We start from the raw sequence: 19713 nt of genomic DNA, 5'->3' as shown, positions 1-19713 counted from the left end.
AACGGCAACAAAAAGGAGCAATCAGGAAAACTGACAAAGAGAGAGCAAAGATTGAAAAAGCAAGGAGATATTTGATGTATGTTTTCTTTGGCCTTTGTATATTATTTATCAAACATTTCAGTGACTTAAAGTGGTTTGAAAAATGTAAACAGGAATTTGTTTTGTTTTGTTTGTTTGGGGTTCATTTCTACAGAAGCCCAAAGAAGACATGACTGAAATTAACTCGTTATTAAGGGAAAACCGGTGTTTCTAACCCCGAGAGAAAAGGATAAATGAGTCAAGATCTCAAAAAACAACTTACATTAAGCCTACTTCCATTCTATTTCAGTCAATATTCCCATGATAACAAGTGAATGGGTGCTTTCGAATTGTCCCTCCTATCTCCTTTCACTATCCACTTTACCTTAACCCCGGGGAAAACGTCATGAGGTTAAGGAAAGATGTCAGGAGAATTCATAAAGGACTTAGGGAAAGGCCATCTCGTTGCTCTGACAATCCGACCACATTTCCACGTCATTAAATGTGACGGGCCGGCGGAGGTTAATGACGTGGGTCTGCCATGTTGAAACTACAATGTTCAGAAAATGGACTACTAAAAAATCATCTAAAAAACTTTCCCCTGTGCCTTCTTACCGGTGAAATAATCCTGATCACCACGAGGTTGGGATTGAAATAAAAGAAATATAGACTACCAGGCTACAAGTAACAAAAGTGAAACCATCAGCTTCCTGTCCACTCAGAAATCAACATCAAAATAAATATGATTGTATGAAATGAATTGTTACATATGCAAGATATAGCTTACACATAATGTTTTGAACATACAAATGTACAACTGCACAAAACATTCTTAAGTGAATGAAATATGTTGAATAAAACATCATCTGATAAAAATGTCTCTTATCTTTTTATCTCTTACATGATCTGTGACACTTTACGATCATCGTTAATGTTCGTGAACGGTCAGATGCGCGACTCGCTTTAAATGTTGCAGCCGCAAGGAATTGTGGGGCGGCATATCTCATCTCCTTTCATAAAGGATGGTCCAGTGTATCCTATGCTAAAGGAGGTTATAAAGGAAGCACTGACACACCTTTCCTTAACTTTTAGAGAATTCGAACGGCTCTTATCATGGCCGCCACTTAAATGCTTCCGGGTCATTTCACTCAGTTAGGAACCTTCCTAAGCAAAAATGACAATACGAACGCACCCAATGTGTGTTTGCATTTTCAATATGGCAACCTCCATTATTAGGTATCAAAACTCCCCTCCAGTAACAAATGGGTGACATCACTGAGCCTACGTCCATATTTAATGCAGTCTATTTAAACATGGTTAATTTTAAGGGGTCACAAGTTAAAAGAGAAATAAGCGATTATACTCTCCAAATGGGTACAAACCGTACAAACATATAAATAAACTTGCTGTGGGTGTCAAAACTTCAGGACACCTTCAAATATGGCCGCTGGGATTTTCTTATTGTCCAGCTACCTGACACAGTGGCAGGTGAGTAAATTAACCTTATATCAGAAACTTGAACAACTGCAGTACAATTATATTTGAATACCTGAGGAGTGGAGCACCTGAAAGTCTAAACTCCGGGCAGCAAAGTGTCAATATCAACCGGGTCTGTTGCTTCTTCCGCCTGTTGATACTGCGCCAAAAAAGTGCAGACTTCCTGTCACTACAAAACATATCCGCGTTTTAAAATAATCACATCCTAACACCATGTCTAATTTAAGATGAGTTGTGACAGTACAGTTTGTGTTTAAAGTCTAATAAGATACAGAAAAGCAACACTTGTTTGATAAACACAGCTTTCCTTCACATGACTTCTGGCGCATGCGCAGTTGACCGGTAGTGACTCGAAGTACTCAATAATCTGGGTAGCTGTTTGCACCGGGACATCTCGCAGCAAAACGAGCAACAAACTACAGTGAACAGTTAAATACACGAGTTTAATTCACCGAGAGGGGTTTCTACCGACCAGCAGCGATGAGCTTCTTCGGTTTTGGACAAAGTGCGGAGATCGATATAGTCCTAAATGACGCCGAGACGAGGAAGAAAGCCGAGCACAAGAGCGAAGACGGCAGGAAGGACAAGTATTTTCTGTTTTATGACGGAGAAACGGTGTCGGGAAAAGTCAACGTTACGCTGAAGTACCCGGGGAAGAGGCTGGAGCACAACGGCATCAAGATCGAGTTTATCGGGCAGATAGGTGAGCTGTTGTCGGGGCCTGAAGGAGCCAAAGTGTGACAGGAGGTGTTGTTGTGCTAGCTTAATGTAGTGACTGTAAAACACTGTGTAGTTTATATATCACATTTATCTGAAGAAGAACCGTGTAAAACACTCTAAACTACAGTCCGCTGAGGTGACGTAACAAGTGTCAGAAGTGTCAGGTGACAGATGTGGGTGCAAGCTAACGTCCCGTGACACATCAGCCATTGGCTAACTGGTCCTCCGTGACCTTTGACCCCTGTTTTTATTCCATTTAAAAGTTGAGAAGCTCTGGCGGGATAGAAATACAAAAATAAAAATAATAATAAACTAATATAAATTAGGTTGCAAATTAAAGTTGCTGTTGTTAATTACGCAACTTAAAAACATTTCTGATGCATGATTCCCACAAAGACAAAATATAACTGAGGTTGAATTCAGCAGTGTGAGGAATTACTGTCTGCAGTCTGCTGAAGCTCAGGTGAGAGGTGTTTGTACTACACAGGAGTTTGTTAAGTCTGGACTTGTTTTGGTTTACATTACTGTATTGTATTCTTTTCACCTATTGTTGCCTGAACAAGTCGTGTGTGTGTGTGTGTGTGTGTGTGTGTGTGTGTGTGTGTGTGTGTGTGTGTGTGTGTGTGTGTGTGTGTGTGTGTGTGTGTGTGTGTGTGTGTGTGTGTGTGTGTGTGTGTGTGTGTGTGTGTGTGTGTGTGTGTGTGTGTGTGTGTGTGTGTGTGTGTGTGTGTGTGTGTGTGTTCTGTTGATGAACTGTTTAATTTGGGTCATCTAACAGAAAGTACAATGTGATTTCAAAAACGGGCCATGACTGAGTTCTTTTTAATGCTGGTCTTTTGTTAATTTTTCATTTTGAATGATTGTTTGTCATTCATGTTTAGATGATTCGAGGTACTAATTTTAGGTAAGTTGAATATCAAAGAGAAATATCAATACAGGGACGATTTATGTAATTTTAAGCCCTCAATAAAAGTAGTCCTTTGAATATGAATATGCGACTTTACTCAGGAGGTTGTTTTTCTTAATCCTAATTAAATCAAAGTTATGTTTAACTTTCATTGTCACATAACGTTTTCATTTATTGCTAGCTATGTGCCATTATCTGGCTAAACATTGACATAGCGTCGTGCTGTAGGTATTCTATTTGATCATTTAGAACTCAGGCTATTCACATGCAGGAAAGGAGCCCCAGGTTGGACCCAGACCCTGTTTTTAATATTTGTTTAAGTTGTCATACCATACATGCCTCAAACTGCTCAAAAGTCTTAGACCCACATCTGCCTGATTATAGACTGACAGGGACTGATATGTTATACGGCCTCTGGTTCCTCATAATCGTCTGAATTACTGTACGTATGAGGTTCTTAAACGTTACATGAGTATTTGTCGTGCCAGGACTTGTACCAGTAATTGAGTATTGTTACCATGCTTTAGTCCTTTCTCTGGTTTGAGTTTGTATTTATTTACTTCTGGAATTCAGGTTTCACCAGTAACACAAAAACTGTTAGTCAGCACTTTTGATTATCAACATCCTGGTTTGGTTGTAGATTTAATACTCCAGGAAACATTCAGGCAGTGGCTCTTCTAGAGGTTAAGGTCAGCTGCACAGAGTTAATTTTAGTTGTGTTAAAGTTCTTTAAAAATAGAATCATGACTTGAAGTGGATAACAAATAGCACAAAGGTTTGCTGTGTAAAATCCTCCTCAGGGCCCACCTGACCCTAGTGAGAAAGAAGACCCTTCATTGACACCAACCAGCTTCAGTGTGTTTTATTTTATATTGTCTGAAACGTACATAATGTTACAGTTTATTTTAAGGTTTACTGTTCTATGATGAGTTTGCAGAAAATCCTTCCTGGTATTTTTCTTTTCCTTTAAGTTAGATCCTTGAAGAATAAATGTGTTTTGATATTTTCATCATCCCACTTTCAGAATAATAAAGATAGAAATAAAAGCATGTAAGGAGACAAGTTACTTTTTTTACACTTTAGATCAGGTAATGAAAGGCAGAATGGCGGCCTCAGAGTTGGTCTAATTAAAAGAAACTCAAGTGTTTAGTTTGGTCGACACATAGCAGAGTCACGTCGATGTTGAGAGAAGCAGTGTATGAACAAACAGATCCCCTTCTTCAGATGATGAACAGTTTCCTCCTGTCATCATCACATCAAATCGTACATCTTTGCAGCTGTCAGCATTGAACTGTCTATCTGAAACCTGCTCCAGTGTAGCTGTCTGACTCTGTTACTGTGTCTTTCTCTAGAGCTGTACTACGACAGAGGGAACCACCATGAGTTTGTGTCTCTTGTGAAAGACTTGGCTCGACCAGGAGAGCTCACACAGTCGCAGACATTCGACTTTGAGTTCACACATGTAGAGAAACCCTACGAGGCGTACACCGGTCAGAACGTCAAGTTACGGTAAGATCTGCTGTGTGCCGTCTGCGTGCTGTGCATGATGGATCGTTAAAATGGATTTGGATGGAATTTCTCACACACACTATAAACTGTCATTTAAAAACAGATGCAGAGCAGAGCATGTGACAGACCAAAAAGTTGCCAGTGTATGAAGTTTGCTTGCAATTGCTCCTTAAAAAAGTTGCTAAATATTGGGTGCCTAGGAATTATATTTGTGTTGCCGTGGTAACGAAACAGGTATTGATACCGTTCAATATTTTACCAGTTGTAGGTATCCACTGAATGAAGCCGTAGCTTGACGCTCCCAAAACTCCTCTCTTACGTAATTTTCATCCAAAAAAATCCACAGGACCAAAAGATCAAAGTTTAAATGTTTACTTAAACAAAAATAAACAAAAAACAGATACAGGTTAATCCAAAACTATACAAAAAGAGAGAGGTCAAAAGACTGTGTGGCTCCACTCTCTACTAGTCTGAACTAAGCCCAATTAAGTCCACAAGCCCCTCCCCCTCCCAGATCCAATGAACACAAATTATTACATGCATCCATACATTTAACATGATGAGCAATAAGGCTCTTACACCAGTATTTCACCAAAGTCTAAAATTCAGGTATAGTGAGAACCCTAATGGCTGCTACGTAGTCTTTCTGGGCAAACGAGCCTGTTTGAAGTCTAATAAAAGTGTTTGTTTTTGTGGCAGTGGAGTCTGGTGGCTTTAAAAAAGAGTGATAAACAGTTTTTAACCCTTTCTCTGAAGGGATCTTTTTCAAATTTTGTAAGACATGTCAGTAACAAAAACAACGCTTTGGGTTGATGTACTTTGGACGGGTGCGTTTGCCCTCAAAGATGACGTTGCAGCCTCACATGTCACGTCCAATTAAAGAGTCCATATTCTGCCCTTTTGGGGTTCATATATTTAATCTATGTTCCTACTTTTGTACGTTCACAATAGCTAAAGTCTGAAAAAAGTGTCTGTTTTCATGTACTGCTCCTCCTTGCTCCCTCTACGCTCTGAGTCCGTCAGCTACACTCTGTTGAGCCCACACTGTTAGACCCCACGTGGGCCAAGTCTGCTCTGATTGGTCTGCCGATCCGCTCTGTCGTTATTGGTCAGTTGCTCAGCACGCTTCTCGGAAATTTCAACATGAGCTGCAGGGCTTGCCACAACGAGCCAATGGGCTTAGATCAGTGATCTCACACTGACAATGACGTCGCACTGACACATTTTTATCGAGGGGGGATAGAACCGAGCGTTACATGCAGCTAATGCTACAGCTAACAGGAGGACGTAGGAGAAGCTGCGTTTCCGCAGACTTTGAATTTTTGCACATAGATGTGCCTAAACATGCACAGGACACTTGGAAAACACACTAAAGAGCAGATAAAACCAGAAAAAGCATGATATGGGACCTTTAAAGGTCTACAGGAGCCAATTCAAAAGTTATTTTACCCTTTGGTCTCTTGCAACAGGAAATATGTAAGCCAGCATTTTAAAACAACTATCCTAGTCATGTTTTATGAAAGCCCCACATGCTGCATGTGATGCTTTTGTTCTTCCAGCTACTTCCTGAGGGCGACAGTGAGCCGGAGACTGAATGACATCAGCAAAGAGCTGGACATCGTGGTTCACACACTCAGCACCTACCCTGAACTCAACTCCTCCATCAAGATGGAAGTGGGCATCGAGGACTGTCTACACATAGAGTTTGAGTACAACAAGTCCAAGTAGGATTTTCTTTTTACCTTTACTTAGAACAGTAGCTGTGTCTTATAAAAACAAAGGATAGTGAAAAAAAACCAGTGTTTGTGTTTAACAGATGACATTGCTCTCTTGCAGGTATCACCTAAAAGACGTCATTGTCGGAAAGATTTATTTTCTGCTGGTGAGGATTAAGATCAGACACATGGAGATCGACATCATAAAGAGAGAGACGACAGGAACAGGGCCAAACGTCTACCACGAGAATGACACCATAGCAAAGTATGAGATCATGGATGGAGCACCGGTCAGAGGTAACGATCATGAAGCCTTTCACTGTTTTTAGAGGGTAATCTGCTGTGTTTCTGTCCTGACCGTAATCCTCACCCTGTCCTGTTCTGCAGGAGAGTCAATCCCCATCAGGTTGTTTCTAGCCGGCTATGAGATGACGCCGACCATGAGGGACATCAACAAGAAGTTCTCAGTGCGGTACTACCTCAACCTGGTCCTCATCGACGAGGAGGAAAGACGTTACTTCAAACAGCAGGTACACATGCTGCATGAGAGCTTCATGTTTGTTCAGAACTTAACTGTAGTCCTTGTTATGAAGGGAATCTGCAAAAAAGTCATAAATTAGGTTGGCTATTTCTCTGCCTTTCTTTCCCTTCACTGAATAAAACAACACTGGCATGCTACTGCCACAGTTAAGGATTTTACAGAGCATGCCAGGCACACAATGAAGGTGCAAACCCAGAGTGCAATCACTCTGCAATCCTCACATTCATCCCTCAAAGTGAACGATCCAATCCTGCGGTTTCCCCCGTACACTCAGATGTTGATCCGGCTCTGTTACAACCTCCACTGCTTCATTATTAGCACCCGCCACACCCCCATTCAGTCTTTGCACCTTTTAAACAGAATAGTGCAGTGGAATAAAGGTGCTGTATTCACCTTCAACACTGAAGTGAAAACTTCAATCAGTCAATTCGTATTGGCTCCTGAACATAAGGGATTGACTGTTGTTGTTGTTTTGTTTTTCTTTTTCGGGATAAACCCCTATAGCAGCCGAGTGTTTTTAGTGTTAAGTGTTTTAGGCAAATTTTACAGAACATCAAGGGATTTAGAAAGAGAGCTACTTTTTTTCATTTTAAAACTATTTATTTTAATTTGAAGCAAAGCAAATTCAGATGCTCTCCTTTCAGCCTATTGCAAAGGTCAGATTAGATTTGAACTACAATTAGCTCAATGAATGTCAACAAAAAAGTGCATCGGTGGCATGCTGTCATATTTCTCTTTTAGTTATGATTATTGCTCCTCTCTTATTCTTTAATGTTCAGTATTGTAAATATTTAGAGTATTAACAGCAGCTCAAACGATTGAAGAACATTTCAAAAGACATCAAACCTCAAACTGAAGGTTCAGAAGTGTTTTATGACCAGTTTAGAGTTTTTAATAAGGGCAGCAGCCTGCCATGTAGTTCACACACAGATGATCAATTTCACTTTTTGTTTCTTGTCCGTCCACTTATATGCGTAATGGCACGTTCCCCGACTCTCGCTCACCAGTATAGGTCTCTCTCCCTCTCACGTTTGTGGACCCTCAGTTATCTTTGAATGCATGTTTTTGACATAATGAGGGAGAGAGGCTTTTGAAAAAAGGGCGTTTGCGGCCGTTAATATACCTGGACGAGTGGGAAACACTGAGCAGTAGGCCTACATGTTTTCCAGGCGCACACGCTCGCCCCACACTATCAGAAACTGGTCTGTAGTGAGACACTACTTGAGCAATGACTGCAGCATGTATGATCTATAGACTGTCACTGTACCGGCCCTGGCGGCCCTTCAGGCAGCCTGGCCCACCGGGAATTGTCCCGGTTCTCCCAATTACCTGTAGCCACTCCGGGCCTGGCTGCTCCTCACTGCTTGCCATGCTAAAAGTAATGTTGTTGTCAGCGTCACAGAACTTTAGCGCATAGTGATTGGCTATTAACTCACTTGGCGAGGGGTTTCCTCATCCCTGCGTGCTGACTCACAGGCACACACAGACAGAGCCAATTTAGAGAGAAATACAATGAGCGGAAACTCGTTAAACGCCAAACCTTAAAACCGCAATTCATAAGTCAGTATTGAACCGTGGATGCCGTACCGAACGGTTCAATGTTTTATTGACAATTGTTGCATGCCTAGTGCGCACTAACCACTGCACCACCAGCGCCCCACGTATTTAACAGAATTAAGGATTTGAGTTTAACTTCAGCTTGAATTAAACTTGTCAGGCCCCTCTGCCTGTAGAACCAGGATTGTAGAACCTCCTCAGAGCCCTTTTAATAGTGCAAATCTTCAACCATGCCATAACAGAGCTACACTGTCATTACGTCTTTTTACATTAAATCCACAGTGGCTTAATATTGGTGTTCCAGTCTGTGGTTTCACATTGTGTTATGGCATTGCTGAAGCAAGAGAGGTAGGACATGTAAACAAACTGTCCGAGCTTTACATTTGTTCATTTATAGATCGATATTCTGACGCTGGAGTTGCACAGTCCTCTCTCTGAACCAAACTGTTCTTCACTGGTGTTTGTGTTGTTTTGTTGCAGGAGATCACCCTGTGGAGAAAAGGAGACATAGTGAGGAAGAGTATGTCTCACCAAGCCGCCATCGCCTCCCAGCGCTTCGAGGGCTCATCAAATCCTGAGAGGACCACCAACCAGAACAGTGAGGAGGACAGCTAGAGCCCCGCCCACACTTCACCTGTTTGTGAGTGTGTGTGTGTGTGTGTGTGTGTGTGTGTGAGCGAACACAGCGCAGAAATATCAGCAAATGTCTGAATGTGGATATCACTTGTTTGCATCTAGATAGAATGAGCTGCAGTGTTTTTAAGGATGTTTGTGTCTGTGTGAGTGTGTGTGTGTGTGTGTGTCTGTGAAGGGAACAAACAGTCCTACCAGGCTCAGACTAAAGTTTTCTAAGTGTTTGTTTTACCTACCTTGGAGTACCAGCTGGGTGGAGTTAACCACACCACGACTATTTCTCATGAAAAAAAGACCGCACAGAATTGACTTTAAAGTGCTTGACTTGATTTTGTTTTAGAGTCCGGTGTGGCAAACTCCGCCCGTCAGATGCACTTAAACATCATTTGAAAATACCATTTGACCAATATGATGAATTCACATCTGTGTACGAGTGTGCAGTGTGTGCTGGGAAAACTTTTCCTTCAAACTTCTCTCTCTGCAGGGAATTAGGGCCATGCTGAACCTATAGTCATGCGTTATGTTTCTGAAAACAAAAGTGTTAAAACTAAAAAAAAAATCTCATGGACTGTTTATAAGAAGTGGATTTAGTGGATTTCTTCACATTTTGGCCTTTTCCACCTTTAATGTCTGCAGCCAGACATGACCATATTTAGACGAGAGGGTGGGAGCAGGAGATGAAGAAGGGATTAACAAGCGCTAAGTGATGAGCTAACGCATAACTCTTGTAAGATAGGTGAATCCATAATCCTTAATAGCTGGGATTTTAAATGGGATGACACTTTTCAAGCGACTTTTATGAGGGCACAGAACTTCTCTTGCTTTTTAAAGGAATAATTATTGACAAAAAGAACATCAAGCAGTATTGAAGAAGATTTAAAAACTACACATAGACTCATCAGGAACATGTTTACGTTCTAATGGACACATGAACCACACACACATACACACACACACATAGTTGTGTTGCCAATTCAAAAATGTATCACAAAGTGGAGAGGAGACTTCACATTACATATTTGACCACAGGGGGCGCCAATATCCACACTAACTGAAAGATCATTGCAGTTACCTCAAATTTAGTAATCAGGTTTTATTTTTTAAAGATTAATTTGCGTTCCTTACTACTACTGTAAGAGTCCTCGGTTTGATTTAGACGGTCCATTCATGAAGTGATGATTCATCCAATTCTTTCAAACTCAACCAATGACATTCTGGCTAATCTTCGCAACCTTTCACAAATTTGAACAATAACACAATTTCTCCCACAGACGTCAACAAACTTCTTCAAGACCCCAAACATCCATCTGCACTGTTGTTTAAACATCAGAGGGTGTAGTTTAGTTTATCCTGTTTGATGTAGAATTCATTCTTTTGCAGTTTAGACAGAAATCAGAAACAGATCAAATGAGTTTGAGATCAAATAAGATGATTTTTATTTTCTCTGTCAGTGAAATATTCTACTAATATAGAAACTATCACGTCTATGTTCATTTCTGCTGATCTGTTCAGTCGAGCTTGCTTTAAAAACTAGCGAGTTTCCTCCTTTCTCTAGATTTTCTGCGCCCTGCGGCAGGATGTGAACCGTGCATAAGCTGAGCTTTTCTTGTGGGGGCAGTATGGTTGCTCTGACGTCGCAGGTTTAAGGCACTTCCTCGTTGGCTTTACTTCTCAGAGCTGGAGACTACATCCACTTCTTATTGACAGTCAGGGATCTTACAGTTTGTCCTTTTTATTCGTCCTCAAGAGAATGTGACATTATGACATTAACTACTTTAAGATAATTTGCTGTCGCTCACTGCTGAGAAACTTCTCCTTTAATTCAGTCTGATTTTTAATTTCTTTAAAAAAAGAGAGCAATGACTCTAAAAAAAAGGACATGAAATAACTTTTGAAAATGTTCTTAATTGAAGAAAAAGCTTGACATGTTTGATAAAACTATGCTTAACATATTTTCATACATTCCATCAGAAATAAGCATGACTGTAGAGTATTTATTTTCTAAGAAATGTCCATTTTTTAATCCAACATTTGACACGTTTGTTGCATCATTTGGTCGTGGCTCTGTCTGGTGTTGCCACCGCTGCTAAAACAAAAGTGGCACGTTCGAGCGCTGTGGGATTTTCCTCCGTCTATGTTTCCTCTGTGATAGTTGGAAGCCCTGCTTTCTTATTTGCACTATGATCTCATTCTGCTTCTTCTGCTCTCAGTGCTGCTCATGAGCTCTGTGCAGGGCTCGATAGAGGAGTAATAAATAAAATATCACTTCCTATCTTGTGCAGACAGTATTACACCGGTGTTCAGTGACAAAGGCGACATACAGCTCTTCTCATTTCTCTGTTATGTGACACCTTGTCTTCACAAATCCTCCTCACTTTGATTGGAAATTGATCTCAGTCGGCCATTTTTACAATATCTCAACTCTTATTTTTCATTTGGGGGAGCAAGCAGGGAGAACAGTTGAAGCTTGGTGGAGGAGCTCAATGTGAGGACACACAGGGGCATCTATCGCCCGAGTCTTATGAGACACACAACACACAGCTATAATCCAACTTTCCAGGAGTGCTGATGTAGAGTATACCATCACTGTGACTTTTTCACAACGTGCCGGGTGTTTCACATCCAAGGGTTTGTGAATACAGTTCATAAATATTACAGCAGACGGTCTAATTTAACAAGCCTAGCCCTAATGAATGAATTTAATAAACTCAAACTAACAATAATCTGCACTTCCTTAATGCTTTGAGTTTGAACCATCACATGCTACATCAGGCTGTTGTACTGAATATCCACATGCTTGTATTATTTCCTTATGAACCAATCAAAGCCTGTTGAGTTCATTTACATTTATTTGAGATATACTGTATATTAAAGGGTACAGTGTACAGTGCCCTGACAGCTTATGATCCTTCAAAATAAATAAGTAAATAAATTAAAAGCCACATAAGAATAAAAGACAGCAAAAAAATATTTACTTCTCTTATTTGCTTCATCCATCATAGCTCACTGACTGTTTCATGTGAAGAAGAGAAGTCACAAATATTTGACACAGGTCTGTAAGTACAGCATGAGGCTGTAAAACAGCAGACTCATGATGCAGCTGTGCCACTTTGGGATGTCTCATTTCCTTAATTCTCATCATCCTTACGTCGACTCCTCTCTCCTCGTGTCTCCTCCTCTGCTCGCATCCCATGTGGGATAAAAGAAATCAAAGATGCACAAGAAGAGTAATGAGAAGAGCTTCAGTCCCTCCTCTTGTTAGGCTGCTGTGACTGACTGCCCTGTTTGGTTAGTTAGATTTGTGCCTAAAGGATTTATTGCCAAATTCTGTCAGTGCAATATGGAGAACTAGTGCTACAGTATACTGCCCCCCCCCCCCTACATCTGATTCAGACTGTGCTCATTAATTTCTCCACTTCAGTCACTTTGAATAAATTACTATATTGGGTTGATTGTAAAAAAAAAAAAAGTAGTGTCAAATAATTTTATTGTGAAAAAATGAATGTAAGAAAGTGTACTCAGCCCTATTAACTTTAACCTGAGTATCTTTGTTAATTAACCAGCTTTTTTTGTTGTTTCTAACCTTACAAAGTAGATATTGAGTGCCATTACTTCTTAGCTTTTGTTTCCTTTTGAACTTCTCTCCTGATGAGCACACTTCAGAGTGAGATGTGTGCAGCACTGAACTGAAAAAAGCTCTCCGCCTGTCCTCAATACTCGCCCCAGCTCTAACTTTTATTGCTTAACGAGCTAACGCTGTGCTACGCTACAAACTCTTATCACTGTGCATCATGTTAAACTTTTAGACAGTTTTATATTCTGTACTTTTCTGGCAGCGTTGGGACTTAGTTTTTGTTTTCATGTGCTGTTTAAAACGTGCACTGTCCGCAGACTGCTGTTCAGGTAACTGCTCAAATAAAGAAAACAGCTGCCTAACTAGTACAGATCTGAGAAAAGACACTGATTCACGGTGCCTGACTTAAAGAAGGACCAAGTTTTCTTTTATGTCATAGTTCTTTCTTCTTCCTCATGAACTGAAACCTGGTTTGCATCAAGGGACTCATACAAACTATTAAGGGTGGGGAATCTTATATATATGCCCTCACAGATCTATCTCTTTCAAATTGTATTTTTTCTTGCATGAAATAACCGCTAAATCCTTTTTACAAAGCCCATATCACATTTTATTGGAGTTTGAGTTAGCAATGAGTGAACGACTGTTGAGTAACTTCTTAGACTGTATAAAACATGGACGTAGGCTCAGTGATGTCAACTAACTTTCAGCCAACTTGGGTGAAGTTGAGGCAGCCTTCTGGCAAACGGCTACAATGTGCCCACCTGTTTGCCATCCCAGTCATGCCCCTACTTCTTATTCAAATGTATGTATAACTCTTAGCCTTAACTTAATCTAAACAAACAGGTAACAAAAAAATGTCAACCCTTTAACAGTTTTGACCAATAAAAAAATTAGCTATTGAGACCCAAATCATTTTTTGTACAGGGCTGTAAACATGTTTATTTCTGCTGTAAAGATGGGCGTTTTGATATGGGTGTTAATGGGGATTTCTTGGCTTTTGGAGCCAGCCTCAAGTGGACACTGGAGGCACTACAGTTCTTTCGCACCAGCTTCAATTTTCACCACCAGAAGTTGCAGCATGTTTTTCTTCTCATGGGGTCTGTTAATAGCTAGCTTACAGCTAACATGCAGTTTGTCAAGCTGTGGAGTATTTCTTTCTATTTCTGTCTGAACGACCATTAAGAAAAATGTGGTTGATTCAGAACTCACTTTTTATGGAAGGTTTTTTCTCAAAACTGACACCTTGCTTTTACTTTCTCGTCGAAAATATAATGATGATGCAGAGACCCGCTCTTTGTTGTAAAAATCAACCTGTAGCTAATGAAAAAGCCTTTTCTACAGTAAACTTATAAATAAAAGATAAACAGGTTTTGTGAGACATGCCACTTGTTTAAACAACTCTTTCATTGGTTCTATTTTTGCTAAAGCGACATGGCTCGTGATCTATCTGGACAATTTTGTGCGCTACATTTGCTAACCTACCCCCACCTAACCTGACCTGACCTTATTCACCCGCCCCCCTTTATATGTTTTTTAAAGGTCTCTGATTTGTTTAAAAGGTATTCTTTATTTTTTCACTGCCTAACTCTGTGTCCTTTATTTTAGCAGTTACCTACGTTAATTCAAATATAAATCTGTTGAATAAAATCAGACATTCAAGTAATCTTTAGAGCATATCATTTAGATTTGTGTTTTTGTTTTGTCCTGTGTCTGTGATTACATTTGCCATTACTGGTACACGCAGTAGCTAAACTAAGAGTGTGTAGGCTAAAGGAGAGCGACCCGAGCTGATGATAGGAACCAATTAATGAACTGTACAGTGTAAATGCACAATGTAAATGCTACCCTTCTCTTTCATTGATGTTTTGTCATATCTTTACTTTTCTGTCTATAAATGTTGATTTTAATCATTTTATATTCCTGTTTTATTTTGAATTAAAAGGGAGTAACTGAATGGCAAATGTTGTCTGTGTTCATTGAATAGTTTGTACAAAGTAAAGGTGACACTTCTCCTGAGAAACACGTCGACTGTTTCAGGCACAAGTAAAGGAGAGACATAAAACTAAACAGCTTTTCTTTTTTCTTCTTCTTTTATTTTGAAAGGGTTTGAACAGCTGATTTTGTTAACTCAGTTAAAAGTAATAATTTATTCCTACAGTTTCATTATTTTTTTTCAGAACTCCTGAAGTCCAAAAAGTAAAAAAAAAAGTTAACTTGCACAACAAGTGAAGCAAAAAATGTGTTTTTCTTTGCATGCTAGTTATCAACTTGTGTGCACAAATCTTGCAATAATGTCTTTTTCAGGTTTATTAACATTTCTGATCAGATTTATTCATCGTAATCAGTATCTTAAATTGTAAAGTATGGTAAACCGCCCTCGTTTTTTTTTTTTTAGCTATCTCAAGCCCGTACTGTCAGAGGGGATTGCTGACGGTGTAGAGATTGATTGGGCGGGTGGCCGTCCCATGTTCAGAGGCTGTAGTCCTCCAAGCGGCCCGGGTTCAAGCCTATCAAGCGGCTCCTTTTCCTACATATGATTCCTGTCTCTCTCTCCTGATTTCCCACTCTATCTACTGTCCTATTAAAAAAAAAAAAAAAAAAAAAAAAGCCCAACCAGTAATCCTTTTTTTTTTTTTTTTTTTTTTTTTAACACCTGAGGATTTATTTCGTCCTTACTTACAGTATGATAAAGAATGACTCTGACTTGTACAGGAGCCATAGCCTCAGATACCTCTGTGAAAAGCTTATGTTTGTTCCTGCATGTGTAGTGTCTCTGTTCATGATAAACACTTTCTCAGATTCTGTTATAGTCTGAGTCAATACATATACAATTTAAAAAAAAACTTGTCATGCAGAGTAAACTGCAAGTGAACTTTCAGGCAACAAAGTTCGATACGTAAGCACTTACAAGAGTTTATGGGCTACATTATTTAATCCATGGGGGAAAAAAAACATGTTAATATAGTTGATCAACCTTTTTATGTCTTCAAGAGATAACATAACTGTATGGGGTCGTTATTTTTCAAATAGATTTTTTTACTTCACATGCATCAACACTCCACTAAATGCAAGCTATATGGTTATACATCCTCAGTCATTCTGACTGTGTGGAGCTGATGTGTCCACTAGGGGGCAGGTCTGCATCACATTTATGGTTTAAAGACTAACATGATTTGTGTTAGTAAAAGTCACATTTAATCTACATCACTGTAAGGGTATAATAGATTATGAGTAAAGAGGGCTGTTTAAACATTTATACAAAGTGAAACTCTTCAATAAATCTGTGAAATGTGTTGTCAGGATGAAATATAGAATCATTTGCAGAGAACCGATACTGTAACTAATCCTTCACTCAGTGTATTGTATTACACTGGAAGAGAAGCTCTAGTATCTGAATATATTCCTCAGTCATTGTTTTGTGGTGTGATATTATGGGATGCATCTTGCCCACCTCTTAGAGAACATGTCGGCTGTGTTAAAGTGTGCTGCTGAAGCATCAGAGTCGCTGACTGAATACAGATAGAAAGATCTGTTGTCTGCTTACACATCTGTCACAGTCAGTTAGAAATCTTTTTTTCCTGTGCAATGGAAAATGAACATTAAATGCTTAACCATGTTCAAGAGGCAATGGAACTGGTAACCTGGATATAAACTGGAAACAGATTCAAACTCTGCAGTATGACAAGCAGTCCAGAATGAGACACCTTTTCCAACACCAAACTTTTTGGTTTATTTTTCATATAATGTTTACTTTTTTTAGTTTGCACGTTGTCCCAGTGCATATGAGGGTTCCCTCCTATTATCCTGGCTTCCTCCCACAGTCTAAAGACATGCTTGTTAGGTTAATTGGAGACTCTAAAAAAATGTCTGTAGGTGTGAATGTGAGTGTGGCTGCTTGTCTGTCTCTGTATGTCAGCCCTGTTATTGACTGGCGTTCAGTCCAGGGCGTAACCCCGCCTCTCGCCCAGTTACAGTTACCCCCCCCCCCCCCCGCGAACCCGAACTGGAAAAGTTTGACTAATAAAGTGGTTCTGATGTTGTCTTCTGAATTCAGCCTTAATTTGATCAGAGTCAGTGCTGTGTTAACAGTTTGTGTAAATCCTTTTAAACGAGCCTGTTCCAGATAATTCCTCGCATTTCTCTGTTTTTTTATAACTACTGCAACTCCCTACTGGCAGGTTTTTCAACATGCACTATCAATCCTCTGCAGATGGTCTAAAGGGCAGCGCGAGTTGTCTTCAACTTAACCAAAAGAGCACATGTCACTCCGCTGATCATCTCCCTCCACTGGCTTACAAAACAACAGCTTACCTAAAACTCTCTCATCCAGATCTACACCCCCCACCAACACCTAAGCACTTAATTATATTAATTATGATGATGATGATGGTTTAGATTTCGATGACGCTGAAGACGATGGTGACATTTAGGATGGTTTTGATGCTTATTAGAACATTCAAGAACTGCTGTCGACGTTGTTGTTCATGACCATATATCAATCATGTTTTTATGAAGAAGAAGAAAGTGCTCTGCCTCTGTGCACCTCCTGTCAGCACCTGTGTGTCCGATCAGACTTAAAGCTGTTTGTTTGCATGAACTGACGCTGTTTCCTCCTCTCTAGATCCTTGCTTGTGTGTTGTTCTTACTCTCTGTCACTTTGGATAAAAGCGTCTGCTAAGTGAATTGTAGAATTATAGAAAATCTCCAGATGTCAAGTCCTGAGCGTGAACTGTCCTTTGTTTGAAAACTTCAGAATAATTACTGACACTTAGCCTTTAATCTCCATCTGAGAGTGCTCCTCTCTTTACATGACAGGGGGGTGTTACCTCATAAAGTCTAAAGTAAAAACTTCTTATTACTCTTTATCCTCTCATGGATCATAACAGTCATTCATCTCAAGTGTGCACATTGTTTCAGCTGTTCAGATGAACTCACACAGCCTGAGGGCAGCAGCTGTGGATTCTTCTCTTAACCCTTTCTCGTACACGTCATCTTTACGCTGAAAAAGAGCAGACATGATGACGATGTTCCTTCGACTTTCCAAAAGAGAGCGATGAACATTTATGTGGAATGTGTATCAAAGCATGTGAGTAACATACAACACGGTTATAAAGCAATTACTGATATTTTCATTTCTAATATGTCGTCAAAACTAAAGCAGATAAATGACACTCCATCCAGACGTTAAGTGTTTTCTCTGATGCTTTTATTGTTATTTTTTCATTAGTATCATTTCCTGTTTTATTTTTTTACTTTCCCTTGTTTCTGTCTTCCAGGTCCTGCTCCTAATGTCTCCTCAGTGTGTTTTCTAGTGTATATGACTTTGCCTGCTCCTTTGGGTTTGTTTGCTCAATAAACCTGCTTTTGCACTCCATCCCTTGGAGTCTGCATTTGAATCATTTTAGTGTATGTCTGTGTCAATAAATAATCAAGAAAAACAGAAGAAAGTGTAAAAAAGGAAAGGTACACAACAATATCGACAGCCATATTCGACACAATGCAAATTGTTTGAAATTGAAGTCCACCCTGAAGCTTGTTGAAATGTAAGGTGAGGTGAGACTAGCTGAGATAGACGTTAACGTTGAATGACCTGGGGGTATAAAAAGGGCTATAACCTTCATACTAAAAGAGCCAGAGGGTGAACGTCAGTATTGGTTTGCTAATTTCTAAAATGACCTTACTTGATTGGAAAGTTTGCTTTTGAAAACTAAATCTTCATTCACAGTCCTCTTGCTCTGCCTTGACAGTTTTATTAAGTGTCCTCCTCTTAATGCAGCAGACTGAAGCCTTATTGTTGTGATGGATCAGCCTCCTATAACACAAATGGGCTCTTGGGTGCACTTTGCTGCCTCCATGCTGCCTTTAGGTGCACCTCCTCTGTTCCTACTTTCAACTTAATGCATGGCTATTAACTGAACAACACAAGGTAAATTTATGTGAATGCTGTTAGTCATTGAACGGTTTACTCCACATAGAAACTGTTACGGTCTCTTTTATAGTGGTCATGATTTTATAAACTTCTAAGACCCTTCTAAGGATCAGATTGGATACATCTGATCGCTGTATTAGCACCCTAACAGCTCTCTATAATGTAACTGTACATTTACTACTCTTTTCTCTGAAATGCGCATTCACACCTTTACCTCCCCGCAAAGTATGCTTACATTTCAGATAGACTGAAGCTAATATTTCAGATATTCTACATTTGACTAAATTATTTTTTACTGTAATGAATGAATAATGAATTTCTGGATGCATATATTTCTCCCTCTATTGTTAGGGTTAAATATTTCTCAACTCTTTGGATTTCAGTTTGCAATCACAGAGCAGATGCAGCTTTTTAATCGATTTAAAGCTCCTATGAGGAGTTTTTAGCCGGATATGAAGCTGACTGAAACAATAAGTGAAGCCTCTCTAAGAGCTACAAAACCAAACAAGACCATAATCGACTAGAATGATGAATTATGTGTGGTTATTTTTAATCCCTGAAACCTCTGCTGCCGGGTGTCACATGAGCTGATTAATGGCAAGCTGCCAAAACAGCCTCCGTTTACAATTTCCACAGCAAATATTCTGAATGAGTGATACATTTGGCTATTAAAAGAAAAGAGGATGAGATTTTTGTTGTCTTTCTTCATGTGAAAAATCAATAAAACACTCATCTCTCTTTGCCATGTTCGTGTAAAACTTCATGTAGGCTACATTAACAACAATCAAAATTTTACAATACCAATGAAACAGACATTTTACCATCTATGAAGAAGAGATTTAAATAATAATCTCAAGTACAAAGGAAATAAACTCAGAGGGAAAACATAAAAAAAACATATATATGTAAAAACATTCATGTAAATTGGACAAAATCGGACAAACGGTCTGTCTTTGCCAAGACTTTGATAACGAACAGCTTCTTTTTCTATCCTATTTTTTTGGTGTAGTGTATTTCTCCGACAGTCCGTGAACGCAGCGCAGAGATAGCGCTGCTCCTCTGCTCCAGTCAGGAATCACTCCGTGGTGTGCTCTCCACGCCGGTGAACCC

The 19713-nt window shown here is 39.6% G+C and overlaps 1 protein-coding gene across 4 annotated transcripts; it reads left to right on the top strand.

Moving 5' to 3' along the window:
• The first annotated feature begins 1854 nt into the window (after positions 1-1854).
• vps26bl (vacuolar protein sorting 26 homolog B, like) lies at positions 1855-18048 on the top strand. 4 transcript variants are annotated; one of them, XM_065962949.1, is made up of 7 exons: positions 1855-2218; positions 4495-4651; positions 6211-6375; positions 6488-6663; positions 6754-6896; positions 8945-9104; positions 17951-18048. In XM_065962949.1, the coding sequence occupies exons 1-6, from the start codon at positions 1996-1998 to the stop codon at positions 9077-9079; spliced, it is 999 nt and encodes a 332-aa protein (XP_065819021.1). In that variant the 5' UTR covers positions 1855-1995; the 3' UTR covers positions 9080-9104; positions 17951-18048. The 4 variants fall into 4 exon arrangements, with proteins under 4 accessions (XP_065819021.1, XP_065819020.1, XP_020484928.1 ...); XM_065962948.1 differs by having other exon boundaries at positions 16885-18048; XM_020629272.3 differs by lacking the exon at positions 17951-18048 and adding an exon at positions 15070-15261.
• The last annotated feature ends 1665 nt before the right edge of the window (positions 18049-19713 follow it).

Source organism: Labrus bergylta, chromosome 14, assembly GCF_963930695.1.
Source record: "Labrus bergylta chromosome 14, fLabBer1.1, whole genome shotgun sequence".
Lineage (NCBI taxonomy): Eukaryota > Metazoa > Chordata > Actinopteri > Labriformes > Labridae > Labrus > Labrus bergylta.
Note: the sequence above shows the minus strand (reverse complement) of the source record. Positions and strands in the feature narration are given on the sequence as shown.